Consider the following 16,719-nt stretch of genomic DNA (forward strand, 5'->3'; position numbering starts at 1 on the left):
TCGTGCATCCACCCATCGGGGGACTGTGGTCCTCCACCCAACTGTGGTCTGGGAGTTCCTCACAAGACCGCAGCAGAGCAGTGACTTAATCATAGTCTTAATGCTTCAGAACAGTGCATCATTTCTGGATTTGTCAATGAGAAACACATTTGTGTCGACACGTTTCACCCGCCATGACTCGCCCCCACCCGCCCACACTGCGCCCAACATCACAACACTCGGCTGTGAAACCCGAGGCGGACCTCAGGCATTTTTAATGAAAAGCAGACAGCTAGCAGAGTTTTGTTAACTCCTTTGAACTCTTTCAAGAAGCCAACAACCCCACCATTCTTAAATAGTCAGTGAATACCTGCGTTAGCACTGAACAAGCCAGGCTAGATTAGCTTTATTGACCAAAACAAATCTTTTTCAACTTTTTTTTTTTTTTTTGGGCCACTTTGTTGACTTCACCGTTTCCTATTGATTGATTGATCGAAACTGTTATTAGTAGATTGCACAGTACAGTACATATTCCGTACAATTGACCACTAAATGGTAACACCCCAATAAGTTTTTCAGTGCCTCCATGGAAATGCCCCCCTCTACCTCAAAGAACTGCTCACCCCCAAATCCTCCACACGACACCTCCGCTCCGGACAGGCTAACCTCCTCCAAACTCAGAGGACAAAGCTACGAACAATGGGAGACCGGGCTTTCTGCTCTGCCGCTCCCATTCTGTGGAACGCTCTCCCTGACCACCTGAGGGCACCACAGACTGTGGATGCTTTTAAAAAAAGGCTTAAAAACCCTTCTTTTTTTTTAAAAAAGCCTTTTTTTTTTTTAGCTATACCGTATTTTTCGGAGTATAAGTCGCTCCGGAGTATAAGTCGCACCGGCCGAAAATGCATAATAAAGAAGGAAAAAAACATATATAAGTCGCACTGGAGTACAAGTCGCATTTTTTGGGGAAATGTATTTGATAAAAGCCAACAGCAAGAATAGACATTTGAAAGGCAATTTAAAATAAATAATCAGGCTGAATAAGTGTACGTTATATGAGGCATAAATAACCAACTGGTATGTTGACGTAACATATTATGGTAAGAGTCATTCAAATAACTATAACATATAGAACATGCTATACGTTTACCAAACAATCTGTCACTCCTAATCGCTAAATCCCATGAAATCTTATACGTCTAGTCTCTTACGTGAATGAGCTAAATAATATTATTTGATATTTTACGCTAATGTGTTAATCATTTCACACATAAGTCGCTCCTGAGTATAAGTCGCACCCAAACTATGAAAAAAACTGCGACTTATAGTCCGAAAAATACGGTACTAGTTTTAGCTACTTGGCTGTTCTAGTTTTTATTTGTATTTATTTTTTATTACCTTTTTATTTTTATTAATACACTGTAGCACTTTGAGGTTGTTTACTCAATGTAAAGTGCTTTTTACAAATAAAATCTATTATTATTATTATTATTTTTCCAACTTGTTTAAGTTGGGGTCCACGTTAATCAATTCATGGTCCATTAGCTCGTTCATAGAGACTTTAGATTTAACAAATGTACGACCATGTTTAATCAGTCAGATCATCTAAAATCTTTTCATCAAAAACACACACAGATTGGCTGTTATTTTTACTTGGATTAGTTTAAAACGAAATTGTCGTCAGTGTTTACAAAAAAAACATGTTTGTGTTCAAATTGTTCAGCTTGATTTTAAGAAGAAAAAAATCCAAAATTTTATTTGATGCTTACAAATAAAAAAAAAATTGGTTTGTTGACTCTTTGGGGTGACTAAAATGCTGCCGAGGTCTCCTAAAGATCCCAAAAACTCATTAACAATTTTTTGAGCACGTCTGTTTTTCGGCTAATCGGGGGGGGGGGGGGAATGTCATAATAATGCATCAAAATCAGTGCTGTTATGAATTATTGAAATATTAAAAGCAGTCATCTAAAATATTCCACTTTACAACTGTAATGTAATCATAAAAATATGTTGTTTTATTTACAAAAAGAGCATAAACGTTAAAAATATATAAAAACGTTATATCTATGGTTAGAAAAACGACTTATCAAGCCGTCCGTTTTTGGTCGCTTCGGAGGTTTAACTGGGTTTCATTGGTGCCGAAACCCGGATGGGAGTGTTTAGCGGGGTGAGCATAACGGGCGCCTGTGGTCAGCACACTCGCCTCTCATGCGGACGACCAGGGTTCGCATCCCCGTGCGGAATGGCATATAAAGGCAGGGGGCTGAACCACCTGGGCTGCATTGGTGCCGAAACCCGGATTAGAGTAATGTTTAGCGGGGCGACTGTAACGGGCGCCGGCCAAACCTCACTCCCTGACAACTACTCAGTGGCCTAGTGGTTAGAGTGTCCGCCCTGAGATGGGTAGGTTGTGAGTTCAAACCCCGGCCGAGTCATACCAAAGACTATAAAAATGGGAGCCATTACCTCCCTGCTTGGCACTCAGCATTAAGGGTTAGAATTGGGGGTTAAATCACCAAAACATTTTCCCGGGCGTGGCCACCGCTGCTGCCCACTGCTCCCCTCACCTCCCAGGGGGTGATCAAGGGTGATGGGTCAAATGCAGAGAATAATTTCGTCACACCTAGTGTGTGTGTGACTATCATTGGTACTTTAACTTTTTTAACTTTTAATGAAGGCAGGGGACTGAACCACCTGGGCTGCATTGGTGCCGAAACCCGGATTAGAGTGATGTTTAGCGGGGTGACTGTAACGGGCGCCGGCCAAACATCACTCCCTGACAACTACTCAGTGGCCTAGTGGTTAGAGTGTCTGCCCTGAGATAGGTAGGTTGTGAGTGCAAACCCCGGCCGAGTCATACCATCCATCCATCCATTTTCTACCGCTTATTCCCTTTTGGGGTCGCGGGGGGCGCTGGAGCCTATCTCCCATTACCTCCCTGCTTGGCACTCAGCATTAAGGGTTGGAATTGGGGGTTAAATCACCAAAAATTATTCTCGGGCGTGGCCACCGCTGCTGCCCACTGCTCCCCTCACCTCCCAGGGGGTGATCAAGGGTGATGGGTCAAATGCAGAGAATAATTTCACCACACTTAGTGTGTGTGTGACTATCATTGGTACTTTAACTTTTTAAACTTTTAATAAAGGCAGGGGCTGAAGCACCTGGGCTGCATTGGTGCCGAAACCCGGATTAGAGTGATGTTTAGCGGGGCGACTGTAACGGGCGCCGGCCAAACCTCACTCCCTGACAACTTCAAGGGTGTGCTGGCTGCCAAGTTAGCCAGCCCAGGCTTTTAGCTTGGTGGTCAGCACACTCGCCTCTCCGGACGACCAGGGTTTGTGTCACCATGAGGAAAGGGATAACGACCTGGGTCACACCCAAAACAACTCACAGTAAAATAACCCGGCATTCTGCTCCGCCGCTCCCAGTCTGTGGAATGCTCTCCCTGACCACCTGAGGGCACCACAGACTGTGAATGCTTTTTAAAAGGCTTAAAAGCCCTTCTTTTAAAAAAAAGCCTTTGCATATATCTTAAAAAAAAAGGGGGATGGGTCAAATGCAGAGGACAAATTTCACCACACCTAGTGTGTGTGTGACTATCATTGGTACTTTAACTTTTTTACATTTTAATGAAGGCAGGGGGCTGAACCACCTGGTCTGCATTGGTGCCGAAACCCGGATTAGAGTAATGTTTAGCGGGGTGACTGTAACGGGCGCCAGCCAAACCACACTCCCTGACAACTACTCAGTGGCCTAGTGGTTAGAGTGTCCGCCCTGAAATGGTTAGGTTGTGAGTTCAAACCCCGGCCGAGTCATACCAAAGACTATGAAAATGGGAGCCATTACCTCCCTGCTTGGCACTCAGCATCAAGGGTTGGAATTGGGGCTTAAATCACAAAAAATTATTCCCGGGCGTGGCCACCGCTGCTGCCCACTGCTCCCTTCACCTCCCAGGGGGTGATCAAGGGTGATGGGTCAAATGCAGAGAATAATTTCGCCACACCTAGTGTGTGTGTGACTATCATTGGTACTTTAACTTTTTTAACTTTTAATAAAGGCAGGGGGCTGAAGTACCTGGGCTGCATTGGTGCCAAAACCCGGATTAGAGTGATGTTTAGCGGGGCGACTGTAACGGGCGCCGGCCAAACCTCACTCCCTGACAACTTCAAGGGTGTGCTGGCTGCCAAGTTAGCCAGCCCAGGCTTTTAGCTTGGTGGTCAGCACACTCGCTCCTCCGGACGACCAGGGTTTGCTGAAGCACCTGGGCTGCATTGGTGCCGAAACCCGGATTGGAGTGATGTTTAGCGGGGCGACTGTAACGGGCGCCGGCCAAACCTCACTCCCTGACAACTTCAAGGGTGTGCTGGCTGCCAAGTTAGCCAGCCCAGGCTTTTAGCTTGGTGGTCAGCACACTCGCCTCTCCGGACGACCAGGGTTTGTGTCACCACGAGGAAGGGGATAACGACCTGGGTCACACCCAAAACCCCTCACAGTAAAATAACCGGGCTTTCTGCTCTGCCGCTCCCAGTCTGTGGAACGCTCTCTCCCTGACCACCTGAGGGCACCACAGACTGTGAATGCTTTTTAAAAAGGCTTAAAAGCCCTTCTTTTTAAAAAAGCCTTCTTTTTTTTTTGTTGATATAAGCATACTAGTTATAGCTATTTAGTTGTTCTTGTTTTTATTTGTATTTATTTCTTTTTTACCTTTTTATTTCTTTCTTTCTTTTTTAATACACTGTAGCACTTTGAGATTGTTTACTCAATATAAAGTGCTTTTTACAAATAAAATCTATTATTATTATTATTAAATAATCAACTAGGTCACTTCAGGACAAGAAGTCCCAAAGGTGGCCTGAAGTCTCCTCACCAGATCCTGGGTAAGGCCAGGCGGCGCCCAGTCGTAGGTGGTGGTGTTGAAGGTGGGGTCTTTGTGCGACACCACGGGGTCGGTCACGATCATGCGGTTCCTCTTGTACAGGCGGAGGCCGCCGCCCCCTTTGACCTTCGCCGTCAGGTGGGCGGAGGTGGTAAGCACACTCGCCTCTCCGGACGACCAGGATTTGTGTCACCACGAGGAAAGGGATAACGACCTGGGTCACACCCAAAACCCCTCACAGTAAAATAACCGGGCTTTCTGCTCCGCCGCTCCCAGTCTGTGGAACGCTCTCTCCCTGACCACCTGAGGGCACCACAGACTGTGAATGTTTTTTAAAAAGGCTTAAAAACTCTTCTTTTTAAAAAAGCCTTTTTTTTATATATATATGCGTACTAGTTATAGCTATTTAGCTGTTCTAGTTTTTATTTGTATTTATTTCTTTATTACCTTTTTCTTTCTTTATTTATTTTTTAATACACTGTAGCACTTTGAGATTGTTTACTCAATATAAAGTGCTTTTTACAAATAAAATCTATTATTATTATTATTAAATAATCAACTAGGTCACTTCAGGACAAGAAGTCCCAAAGGTGGCCTGAAGTCTCCTCACCAGTTTCTGGGTAAGGCCAGGCGGCGCCCAGTCGTAGGTGGTGGTGTTGAAGGTGGGGTCTTTGCGCGACACCACGGGGTCGGTCACGATCATGCGGTTCCTCTTGTACAAGCGGAGGCCGCCGCCCCCTTTGACCTTCGCCGTCAGGTGGGCGGAGGGCGAGTCGGCGAGCAGGCGCCCCATCCGCTGGTCGTCGTCAAGGTGGCTCCCGGGGACGTGGTCCACCGTGCTGCAGCCGCACGCCACGCAGGCTTTCCTGCAAAGTGATCATGATGACAGTGCAGGTGCGCTTGACGCTGCGGCCGATGGTCGCCTTACCTCCAGGAATGAGGCTTCAAACTGGGGCAGCCTTCCTTACAAATGAGGCACACAGCCGGAGCTCCTGCACCCGACTGCACGGACATCTGAGCACCGGAACAAAAAACAATGGATCACTTGAAAAGGTCTGCAATCTTCACAAAAACATGTGATCTGTGTACGACAATTCGGATTCAGAGTTGGTCCCAAACGAGCGGCGTTTGACCAAAGATTCTGTATATTGACACTTTTGCACCTGCTAACTCACCATAACAAGATTTGACTTGAGAGCGTTTCAGGAGGCGTGACATGTCACATGTCATGTTAGAGGAGCGACGACGGGTTGTTGGCCTCGCCGCCCGCTCACCTGTCATCGACTTTTATCTGCATGGCCATTCCGGTGTGAGCGCGGCGCTCCAGTTCATCCCAGAAGGCTTTGAGTCAGGACTTTGGCGTTGTGTCATGTCCACACAGGAATAGGTACATAAGTGCTTTGATTTAGTGTTGGGATTTACTTCAAATTCTGCCACCAGAAGAAGCCTCATTACGCAGGCGAAGGCAATGTGGCGAAAACAACAGAAAGCACTGAAATATGCACGCCAGGCCACTAGTTGGTGGTGTTGCACTTAGTTAAATAGAAACCTTTGAGTTATTTGTCACAATGTAATTATTCAAATGTCCCCTATGAGGCAAAAGTGAGATTTTTACTGATGTGTTAACAGTAATATGTGTCTCTAGACCAGGGATGTCTAACATTTTTGTATACATATACATACACACATCCATCTTCCACCGCTCATATATATATATATAAAACTAGCGGTGGAGGATGGATGGATGTGTGTGTATGTATACAAAAATTTTACACACACACATATATAATAATATATATATATATATATATATATATATATATATATATATATATATATATATATATATATATATATATATATATATATATACATACATATATATATATACACACACACGTATATATATACACACACACACACACACACACACATATACACGTATGTTTGTGTGTATGTATATGTGTATATATATATATATATATATATATATATATATATATATATATATATATATATATATACATACACTATAGACTGGACTCTCACTATTATAACATAATAGTGAGAGTCCAGTCCATAGTGGATCTAACATAATAGTGTGAGAGTCCAGTCCATAGTGAATCTAACATAATAGTGAGAGTCCAGTCCATAGTGGATCTAACATAATAGTGTGAGAGTCCAGTCCATAGTGGATCTAACACAATAGTGTGAGAGTCCAGTTCATAGTGGATCTAACATAATAGTGTGAGAGTCCAGTCCATAGTGGATCTAACATAATAGTGAGAGTCCAGTCCATAGTGGATCTAACATAATAGTGTGAGAGTCCAGTGCATAGTGGATCTAACATAATAGTGAGAGTCCAGTCCATAGTGGATCTAACATAATAGTGTGAGAGTCCAGTCCATAGTGGATCTAACACAATAGTGTGAGAGTCCAGTTCATAGTGGATCTAACATAATAGTGTGAGAGTCCAGTCCATAGTGGATCTAACATAATAGTGTGAGAGTCCAGTCCATAGTGAATCTAACATAATAGTGAGAGTCCAGTCCATAGTGGATCTAACATAATAGTGTGAGAGTCCAGTCCATAGTGGATCTAACACAATAGTGAGAGTCCAGTCCATAGTGGATCTAACATAATAGTGTGAGAGTCCAGTCCATAGTGGATCTAACATAATAGTGAGAGTCCAGTCCATAGTGGATCTAACATAATAGTGTGAGAGTCCAGTCCATAGTGGATCTAACACAATAGTGTGAGAGTCCAGTTCATAGTGGATCTAACATAATAGTGTGAGAGTCCAGTCCATAGTGGATCTAACATAATAGTGAGAGTCCAGTCCATAGTGGATCTAACATAATAGTGTGAGAGTCCAGTCCATAGTGGATCTAACATAATAGTGAGAGTCCAGTCCATAGTGGATCTAACATAATAGTGTGAGAGTCCAGTCCATAGTGGATCTAACATAATAGTGTGGGAGTCCAGTCCATAGTGGATCTAACATAATAGTGAGAGTCCAGTCCATAGTGGATCCAACATAATAGTGTGAGAGTCCAGTCCATAGTGGATCTAACATAATAGTGTGAGAGTCCAGTCCATAGTGGATCTAAAATAATAGTGAGAGTCCAGTCCATAGTGGATCTAACATAATAGTGTGAGAGTCCAGTCCATAGTGGATCTAACATAATAGTGTGTGAGTCCAGTCCATAGTGGATCTAACATAATATTGTGAGAGTTCAGTCCATAGTGGATCTAACGTAATAGTGTGAGAGTCCAGTCCATAGTGGATCTAACATAATATTGTGAGAGTCCAGTCCATAGTGGATCTAACATAATAGTGAGAGATTCCAGTCCATAGTGGATCTAACATAATAGTGAGAGTCCAGTCCATAGTGGATCTAACATAATAGTGACAGTCCAGTCCATAGTGGATCTAACATAATACTGAGAGTCCAGTCCACTATGGACTAATTGACTGAAAGAGCACGCACTTGGCGCGATGATGTCATGTTATCGATGTAAAAATGCAAGAAATGTAATGCCCAGCGCTACATAATTTTAGAATATTTTTCAACATATTGAGAAAAAAAGTCTCATATTTGTTTTTTCTACCACGAAAAGTGCACTTGTTATTAGTGAGAAAATACTTATTTGAAGGTATTTTTGGGTTCATTGAGGTTAGATAATTTTACTTGTTTTGGAAAGTCTTGACAAGCCAAATTTTCTTGTTCCATTGGCAGATAATTTTGCTTAGTTCAAATAAAATACCCCTCATTTTTGTATTTTTTTTTTCCTTGTTTTTGAACACCATACTTGCCAACCTTGAGACCTCCGATTTCGGGAGGTGGGGGGTGGGGGCGTGGTCGGGGGTGGGGCGGGGCGTGGTTGGGGGCGTGGTTAAGAGGGGAGGAGTATATTGACAGCTAGAATTCACCAAGTCAAGTATTTCATATATATATATATATATATATATATATATATATATATATATATATATATATATATATATATATATAGATATCTACATCCTGAAAATATGCAAACAAAACTGTGTTTAGATAATTGATACTTCAAACTTGCATAAATAAATATTAAGGAATATAACATAATTTGGCTTCTGAGAGTTTCAAAATGTAATGAATAAAATGCTAAAGTTGTTGATAAACAAGCAATTATTTTAATAATTAAATATGGTCATTTTAAATGAATTATTATGATAATTTAAAATCAATTATTTCAAATATGTTTATTTTAATGTATAATTCTATGGCTGGATATAATAAGGAGTCAGGAAAAAATACAAATAAAAATACAATTAATTTTGATGTTTTTAGCAAAATATAGTAAACATGTATTTAGTTTTTTTTTTGTAAATTAATAAATATATTTATTTTTCGGTAAGATAATCATAATAATACAATTTATCTCTAGTCTGGATGATTTAGTTCTTGTCACCCTGTTGTCCTTCCGTCATGAAAAAAGGCTATCCTCACTCAGGTCCGCATGTAGCTTGAGGGGGCGTGGCTTCCAGTTCCGCTGAAAATCGGGAGATTTTCGGGAGAATATTTATCCCGGGAGGTTTTCGGGAGAGGCGCTGAATTTCGGGAGTCTCCTGGAAAATCCGGGAGGGTTGGCAAGTATGTTGAACACTGACTTTTTGCAGTGCATAAGTTGTTGCTCCGCCCCTGCAGACGTAACCTGCGCTTACTAACAGCACTTTTAAACCGTTTAAATTCAAGGCTTCCAATATGTCATGATTTAAAATAGTGGAAATACTAAGAAATGCGTTGTGGAGAAAGAGTGGGACGTGGTCTATATTTAGGAGCGCGATAAGGCCAAGTTTGACTTGGCTCAGCCATCCCAAACACGCCGGCTATGTGAAGGAAAAGTGCAGGAAAGGCTAATGAGATAAGAAGTGTGGAGGTCAGTGGGCTGACACTGTGCAGGATGGAGACAAACAGCGAACGCTCAAATTGATCATAACCGAGTATTTTTATCATGAAAAAAAAGGGGACGACAAACTTCAGTGTGCGTTATTTCCATCCTGGTGATGGCACTTTTTCCAAAGCGGGGCTCTCGATGGGAGGGGCTAAGCCGGCGACAGGTGACACTGATCCGTCAGGTGACCTCGGGAAGGGATGAACCGAGGCCCGGAGGGGAGGGGCCGACGTCGTCGTGATCGTGGATGGAATAGCGACGCGAAAGGCCGACAGTGAAGTCATGAAAACACAAACAAATCATTTCCTGGCAACCCCCTAACTCCCGCTTTTTATGAGGGCGCTGCACTGCATCACGCTGTCTCTAATATCACCGCTAAAATATTACAAGCATCTCTCCGTACTATGCAGACGTTTGCTTCAATAAATAGCTCTCAAGGGTGTTACTGTCCGAGTACGGGCACCGTCTTGATGCTTTAAAACATTTTTGTGCATATAAACAAAAGATAAACATACTTTAGAGCAGTGTTTCTTTACCAATGTTGGCCCGCCAAAAAAGATGTGTTTCTCAGCTGTGGTTGTAATACACTTTCCCGCCACTTGTGGCAGTAATGACAACATCAAACAAACAGAAGAAGTCTGGAGCAAAAGCAGGGGTCAGCAAATTTACTAATGGTTTCCAATGTTGTAAAAATGTGTAGAATAAATATTACATTTCAACATTTCTGTCAACGAAGATTAGTTTCAGCCTGCAACACAGTCATTTTGATAGTAGGCTAATATAGCTAATATAGACACTTACATCATGTGTTGCCTTCATTATAACACTTATATAAGACTTTTAAAGTCATTTTGATAGTAGGCTAATATAGCCACTTACATCATGTGTTGCCTTCATTATAACACTTATATAAGACTTTTAAAGTCATTTTGATAGTAGGCTAATATAGCCACTTACATCATGTGTTGCCTTCATTATAACACTTATATAAGACTTTTAAAGTCATTTTGATAGTAGGCTAACATAGCTAATATAGACACTTACATCATGTGTTGCCTTCATTATAACACTTATATAAGACTTTTAAAGTAATGTTAATACTAGGCTATTATAGCTAATATAGACACATCATGTGTTGCCTTCATTATAACACTTATATAAGGCTTTTAAAGTCATTTTGATAGTAGGTTAATATAGACACTTACATCATGTGTTGTCTTCATTATAACACTTATATAAGACTTTTAAAGTAATTTGATTAGTAGGCTATTATAGCTAATATAGATACTTACGTCATGTGTTGCCTTCATTATAACACTTATATAAGACTTTTAAAGTCATTTGAATAGTAGGCTAACATAGCTAATATAGACACTTACATCATGTGTTGCCTTCATTATAAAACTTATATAAGACTTTTAAAGACATTTTGATAGTAGGCTAACATAGCTAATATAGACACTTACATCATGTGTCGTCTTCATTCTAACACTTATATAAGACTTTTAAAGTCATTTTAATAGTAGGCTATTATAGCTAATATAGACACTTACATCATGTGTTGCCTTCATTATAACACTTATATAAGACTTTTAAAGTCATTTGAATAGTAGGCTATTGTAGCTAATATAGATACTTACGTCATGTGTTGCCTTCATTATAACACTTATATAAGACTTTTAAATTAATTTGAATAGCTGGCTAATATAGCTAATATAGACACTTACATCATCTGTCGTCTTCATTATAACACTTATATAAGACTTTTAAAGTCATTTTGATAGTGGGCTAATATAGCTAATATAGACACTTACATCATCTGTCGTCTTCATTATATCACTTATATAAGACTTTTAAAGTCATTTTGATAGTAGGCTAATATAGCTAATATAGACACTTACATCATCTGTTGTCTTCATTATAACACTTATATAAGACTTTTAAAGTAATTTTGATAGTGGGCTAAAATAGCTAATATAGACACTTACATCATCTGTCGTCTTCATTATATCACTTATATAAGACTTTTAAAGTCATTTTGATAGTGGGCTAATATAGCTAATATAGACACTTACATCATCTGTCGTCTTCATTATATCACTTATATAAGACTTTTAAAGTAATTTTGATAGTAGGCTAATATAGCTAATATAGACACGTACATCATGTCTTGCCTTCATTATAACACTTATATAAGACTTTTAAAGTAATTTTGATAGTGGGCTAATATAGCTAATATAGACACTTACATCATCTGTCGTCTTCATTATATCACTTATATAAGACTTTTAAAGTCATTTTGATAGTGGGCTAATATAGCTAATATAGACACTTACATCATCTGTCGTCTTCATTATATCACTTATATAAGACTTTTAAAGTAATTTTGATAGTAGGCTAATATAGCTAATATAGACACGTACATCATGTCTTGCCTTCATTATAACACTTATATAAGACTTTTAAAGTCATTTTGATAGTAGGCTAATATAGCTAATATAGACACGTACATCATGTGTTGCCTTCATTATAACACTTATATAAGACTTTTAAAGTCATTTTGATTGTAGGCTAATATAGACACTTACATCATGTGTTGCCTTCATTATAACACTTATATAAGACTTTTAAAGTCATTTTGATAGTAGGCCAATATAACTAATATAGACACATCATGTGTTACATTCATTTTAACACTTATATAAGACTTTTAAAGTAATTTTAGTACTAGGCTATTATAGCTAATATAGACACTTACATCATGTGTTGCCTTCATTTTAACACTTATATAAGACTTTTAAAGTAATTTTGATAGTAGGCTAACATAGCTAATATAGACACTTACAACATGTGTTGCCTTCATTATAACACTTATATAAGACTTTTAAAGTCATTTTGATAGTGGGCTAATATAGCTAATATAGACACTTACATCATCTGTCGTCTTCATTATATCACTTATATAAGACTTTTAAAGTCATTTTGATAGTAGGCTAATATAGCTAATATAGACACTTACATCATCTGTTGTCTTCATTATAACACTTATATAAGACTTTTAAAGTCATTTTGATAGTGGGCTAAAATAGCTAATATAGACACTTACATCATCTGTCGTCTTCATTATATCACTTATATAAGACTTTTAAAGTCATTTTGATAGTGGGCTAATATAGCTAATATAGACACTTACATCATCTGTCGTCTTCATTATATCACTTATATAAGACTTTTAAAGTAATTTTGATAGTAGGCTAATATAGCTAATATAGACACGTACATCATGTCTTGCCTTCATTATAACACTTATATAAGACTTTTAAAGTAATTTTGATAGTGGGCTAATATAGCTAATATAGACACTTACATCATCTGTCGTCTTCATTATATCACTTATATAAGACTTTTAAAGTCATTTTGATAGTGGGCTAATATAGCTAATATAGACACTTACATCATCTGTCGTCTTCATTATATCACTTATATAAGACTTTTAAAGTAATTTTGATAGTAGGCTAATATAGACACGTACATCATGTCTTGCCTTCATTATAGCACTTATATAAGACTTTTAAAGTCATTTTGATAGTAGGCTAATATAGCTAATATAGACACGTACATCATGTGTTGCCTTCATTATAACACTTATATAAGACTTTTAAAGTCATTTTGATTGTAGGCTAATATAGACACTTACATCATGTGTTGCCTTCATTATAACACTTATATAAGACGTTTAAAGTCATTTTGATTGTAGGCTAATATAGACACTTACATCATGTGTTGCCTTCATTATAACACTTATATAAGACTTTTAAAGTCATTTTGATAGTAGGCCAATATAACTAATATAGACACATGTGTTGCCTTCATTTTAACACTTATATAAGACTTTTAAAGTAATTTTAGTACTAGGCTATTATAGCTAATATAGACACTTACATCATGTGTTGCCTTCATTTTAACACTTATATAAGACTTTTAAAGTAATTTTGATAGTAGGCTAACATAGCTAATATAGACACTTACAACATGTGTTGCCTTCATTTTAACACTTATATAAGACTTTTAAAGTAATTTTAATACTAGGCTATTATAGCTAATATAGACACTTACATCATGTGTTGCCTTCATTTTAACACTTATATAAGACTTTTAAAGTCATTTTGATAGTAGGCTAACATAGCTAATATAGACACAACATGTGTTGCCTTCATTATAAAACTTATATAAGACTTTTAAAGACATTTTGATAGTAGGCTATTATAGCTAATATAGACACTTACATCATGTGTTGCCTTCATTTTAACACTTATATAAGACTTTTAAAGTCATTTTGATAGTAGGCTAACATAGCTAATATAGACACAACATGTGTTGCCTTCATTATAAAACTTATATAAGACTTTTAAAGACATTTTGATAGTAGGCTATTATAGCTAATATAGACACTTACATCATGTGTTGCCTTCATTATAACACTTATATAAGACTTTTAAAGTAATTTGAATAGTAGGCCAATATAGCTAATATAGACACTTACGTCATGTGTTGCCTTCATTATAACACTTATATGCGGCTTTTCATTTTTTGCGGCTCCAGACAGATTATTTTTTTGTATTTTTGGTCATATGTGGCTCTTTCAACGTTTTGGGTTGCTGACCCCTGAGCTAAAGTCATTGAGAAGTTTCTTAAGCGCAATAATTATAACCAAAGTGGTAAAGCTGTATTTACATTTACACTTTAATTTCATTGATAGTAAAGAAACATTAATATTTTAGTTTATTTTAGCACAACAAATGTAAATATATTTTTCCCAAGTTATTTATGAGTCTCTTCTTATATGGTGGATTTGGTTAGTACTTATTTTTCTCATCAGTCGGACCTAAGACCAAGGTTTATGTGTTAAATAAATAATATTTGGGATCATGGTTTAAATGAATCTGCGGCTGGCAGGCCAAGTGCAGCCTGCCAGCGTCTTTAATTTAGACGGCGAGAGGTCACGAGCATCGCACCGCGCTTTCAAATTCATTTTAAATACCAGGAAATCTCTGAATGCTACATTATTGCTGCCATCTTGTGGGCAATGTGAGTAAATCAGATCAATGACCCTTGAAAGTCACTTAATCTGATACCACAGCATTTACTTGTATGACACAATCCAAACAACCTTCCCTAGTCAAGGTGTAAAAACAAAAATGGAGCTGACATAAAGGTGTTACACATGGTCACACATAACACAACCTGCTCACTGAACATTGTGGATGATATGAATTTCAGATGCTCAAATGCGTCCATTAAAAATGCCAGTGTACACTAAGCTATCTGAACAAAACATCATCTTAGTTTTGTGTTGAAGGTGGCAAAGCAACTACCATATTTTCAGGACTATAAGCTGCTACTTTTTTCCAACTCTTTGAGCCCTGCGGCTTATAAGACGGTGCAACTAATTTATGGGTATTGTTCACTAACGGCCACAATGTTTTGTATTCGACAAATAGTTTCCATATTACGCCGACAGAGAGACTGAAAAGGTGTGTTTTTGTTTGTGAAGTGAATTATGTTTGTATAGCGCTTTTCTCTAGTGATGCAAAGCTTTAAGTACATTTAAACCAGCGTGGGTGGCATTGGGAGCAGGTGGGCAAAGTATCTTGCCCAAGGACACAACGGCAGTGACTAGGTTGGCGGAAGCGGGTATCAAACCTGGAACCCTCAAGTTGCTCTACCAACCAAACCTTGGTTAGGTCTACTACACTACTGTATTTTAATGTTGTCATTATGGTGGTACTTAATGAATACTTAGGTCTACTACACTACTGTATTTAATGTTGTCATTATGGTGGTACTTAATGAATACTTAGGTCTACTACACTACTGTATTTAATGTTGTCATTATGGTGGTACTTAATGAATACTTAGGTCTACTACACTACTGTATTTAATGTCATTATGGTGGTACTTAATGAATACTTAGGTCTACTACACTACTGTATTTAATGTTGTCATTATGGTGGTACTTGATGAATACTTAGGTCTACTACACTACTGTATTTAATGTTGTCATTATGGTGGTACTTAATGAATACTTAGGTCTACTACACTACTGTATTTAATGTTGTCATTATGGTGGTACTTGATGAATACTTAGGTCTACTACACTACTGTATTTAATGTTGTTATTGTGGGGGTACTTAATGAATACTTAGGTCTACTACACTACTGTATTTAATGTTGTCATTATGGTAATGAATTCTTAGGTCTACTACACTACTGTATTTAATGTTGTCATTATGGTGGTACTTAATGAATACTTAAGTCTACTACACTACTGTATTTAATGTTGTCATTATGGTGGTACTTAATGAATACTTAAGTCTACTACACTACTGTATTTAATGTTGTCATTATGGTGGTACTTAATGAATACTTAAGTCTACTACACTACTGTATTTAATGTTGTCATTATGGTGGTACTTGGCGAGCCCAAGTTTTTTCTGAGGTGGTACTTGGTGAAAGAAAGTTAGTGTATGTGAGCTGGTGTTGCTATGGAAACAAGTTGTGTGTTCAAAGGAGTGTCCTACCTTGTCCATGAAGGCGCTCACGTCCATGCCGAGCAGCGTCCTCCTGGATTCTGACTTTAAAGTCCTTACACTCACACTTCCTGCCAGTTGGCCCCGCCCATCGCCACTGCTGCTGAGCCACCTCCACTTCTCTCTCTCTCCCTCTCTCTCTCTCTCATGTCCACGCCCACTTTTCCCTCCTCCCGCCGACCACAGCTGGGCAGGTTTCTTCATCTCCTGACTCCGCGCCAGCCCGCCCCGGAGCGAGAGGAATGCGTCGCCATGGCAACAGGCTGCTCCCTCGCTCACCTCTGTTTGTTTGCCCGTTTGTGTTGACAAAGCCTTGACGTTGGGACTTCCACAACA

At 38.8% G+C, this 16,719-nt stretch overlaps 1 protein-coding gene across 3 annotated transcripts in view; it reads right to left on the reverse strand.

Moving 5' to 3' along the window:
• The window catches only part of lmcd1 (LIM and cysteine-rich domains 1), a 38,590-nt gene extending 22,119 nt beyond the window's left edge, over window positions 1-16,471 (reverse strand). For 2 of the 3 annotated variants that reach the window (XM_072912862.1, XM_061940845.2), the window contains exons 1-3: window positions 16,375-16,471; window positions 5,784-5,869; window positions 5,466-5,721 (exon numbers count right to left, since the gene is read on the reverse strand). In XM_072912862.1, the coding sequence (XP_072768963.1) occupies window positions 5,466-5,721; window positions 5,784-5,869; window positions 16,375-16,401 (369 nt within the window). In that variant the 5' untranslated portion in view covers window positions 16,402-16,471. Of the gene's footprint in view, window positions 1-5,465; window positions 5,722-5,783; window positions 5,870-6,030; window positions 6,505-16,374 lie in introns of those variants that run through there. The other variant, XM_061940852.2, reaches the window with a different exon arrangement.
• Between the last annotated feature and the right edge of the window lie 248 nt (window positions 16,472-16,719).

This window comes from Nerophis lumbriciformis, linkage group LG03 (genome assembly GCF_033978685.3).
Source record: "Nerophis lumbriciformis linkage group LG03, RoL_Nlum_v2.1, whole genome shotgun sequence".
Classification (NCBI taxonomy): domain Eukaryota; kingdom Metazoa; phylum Chordata; class Actinopteri; order Syngnathiformes; family Syngnathidae; genus Nerophis; species Nerophis lumbriciformis.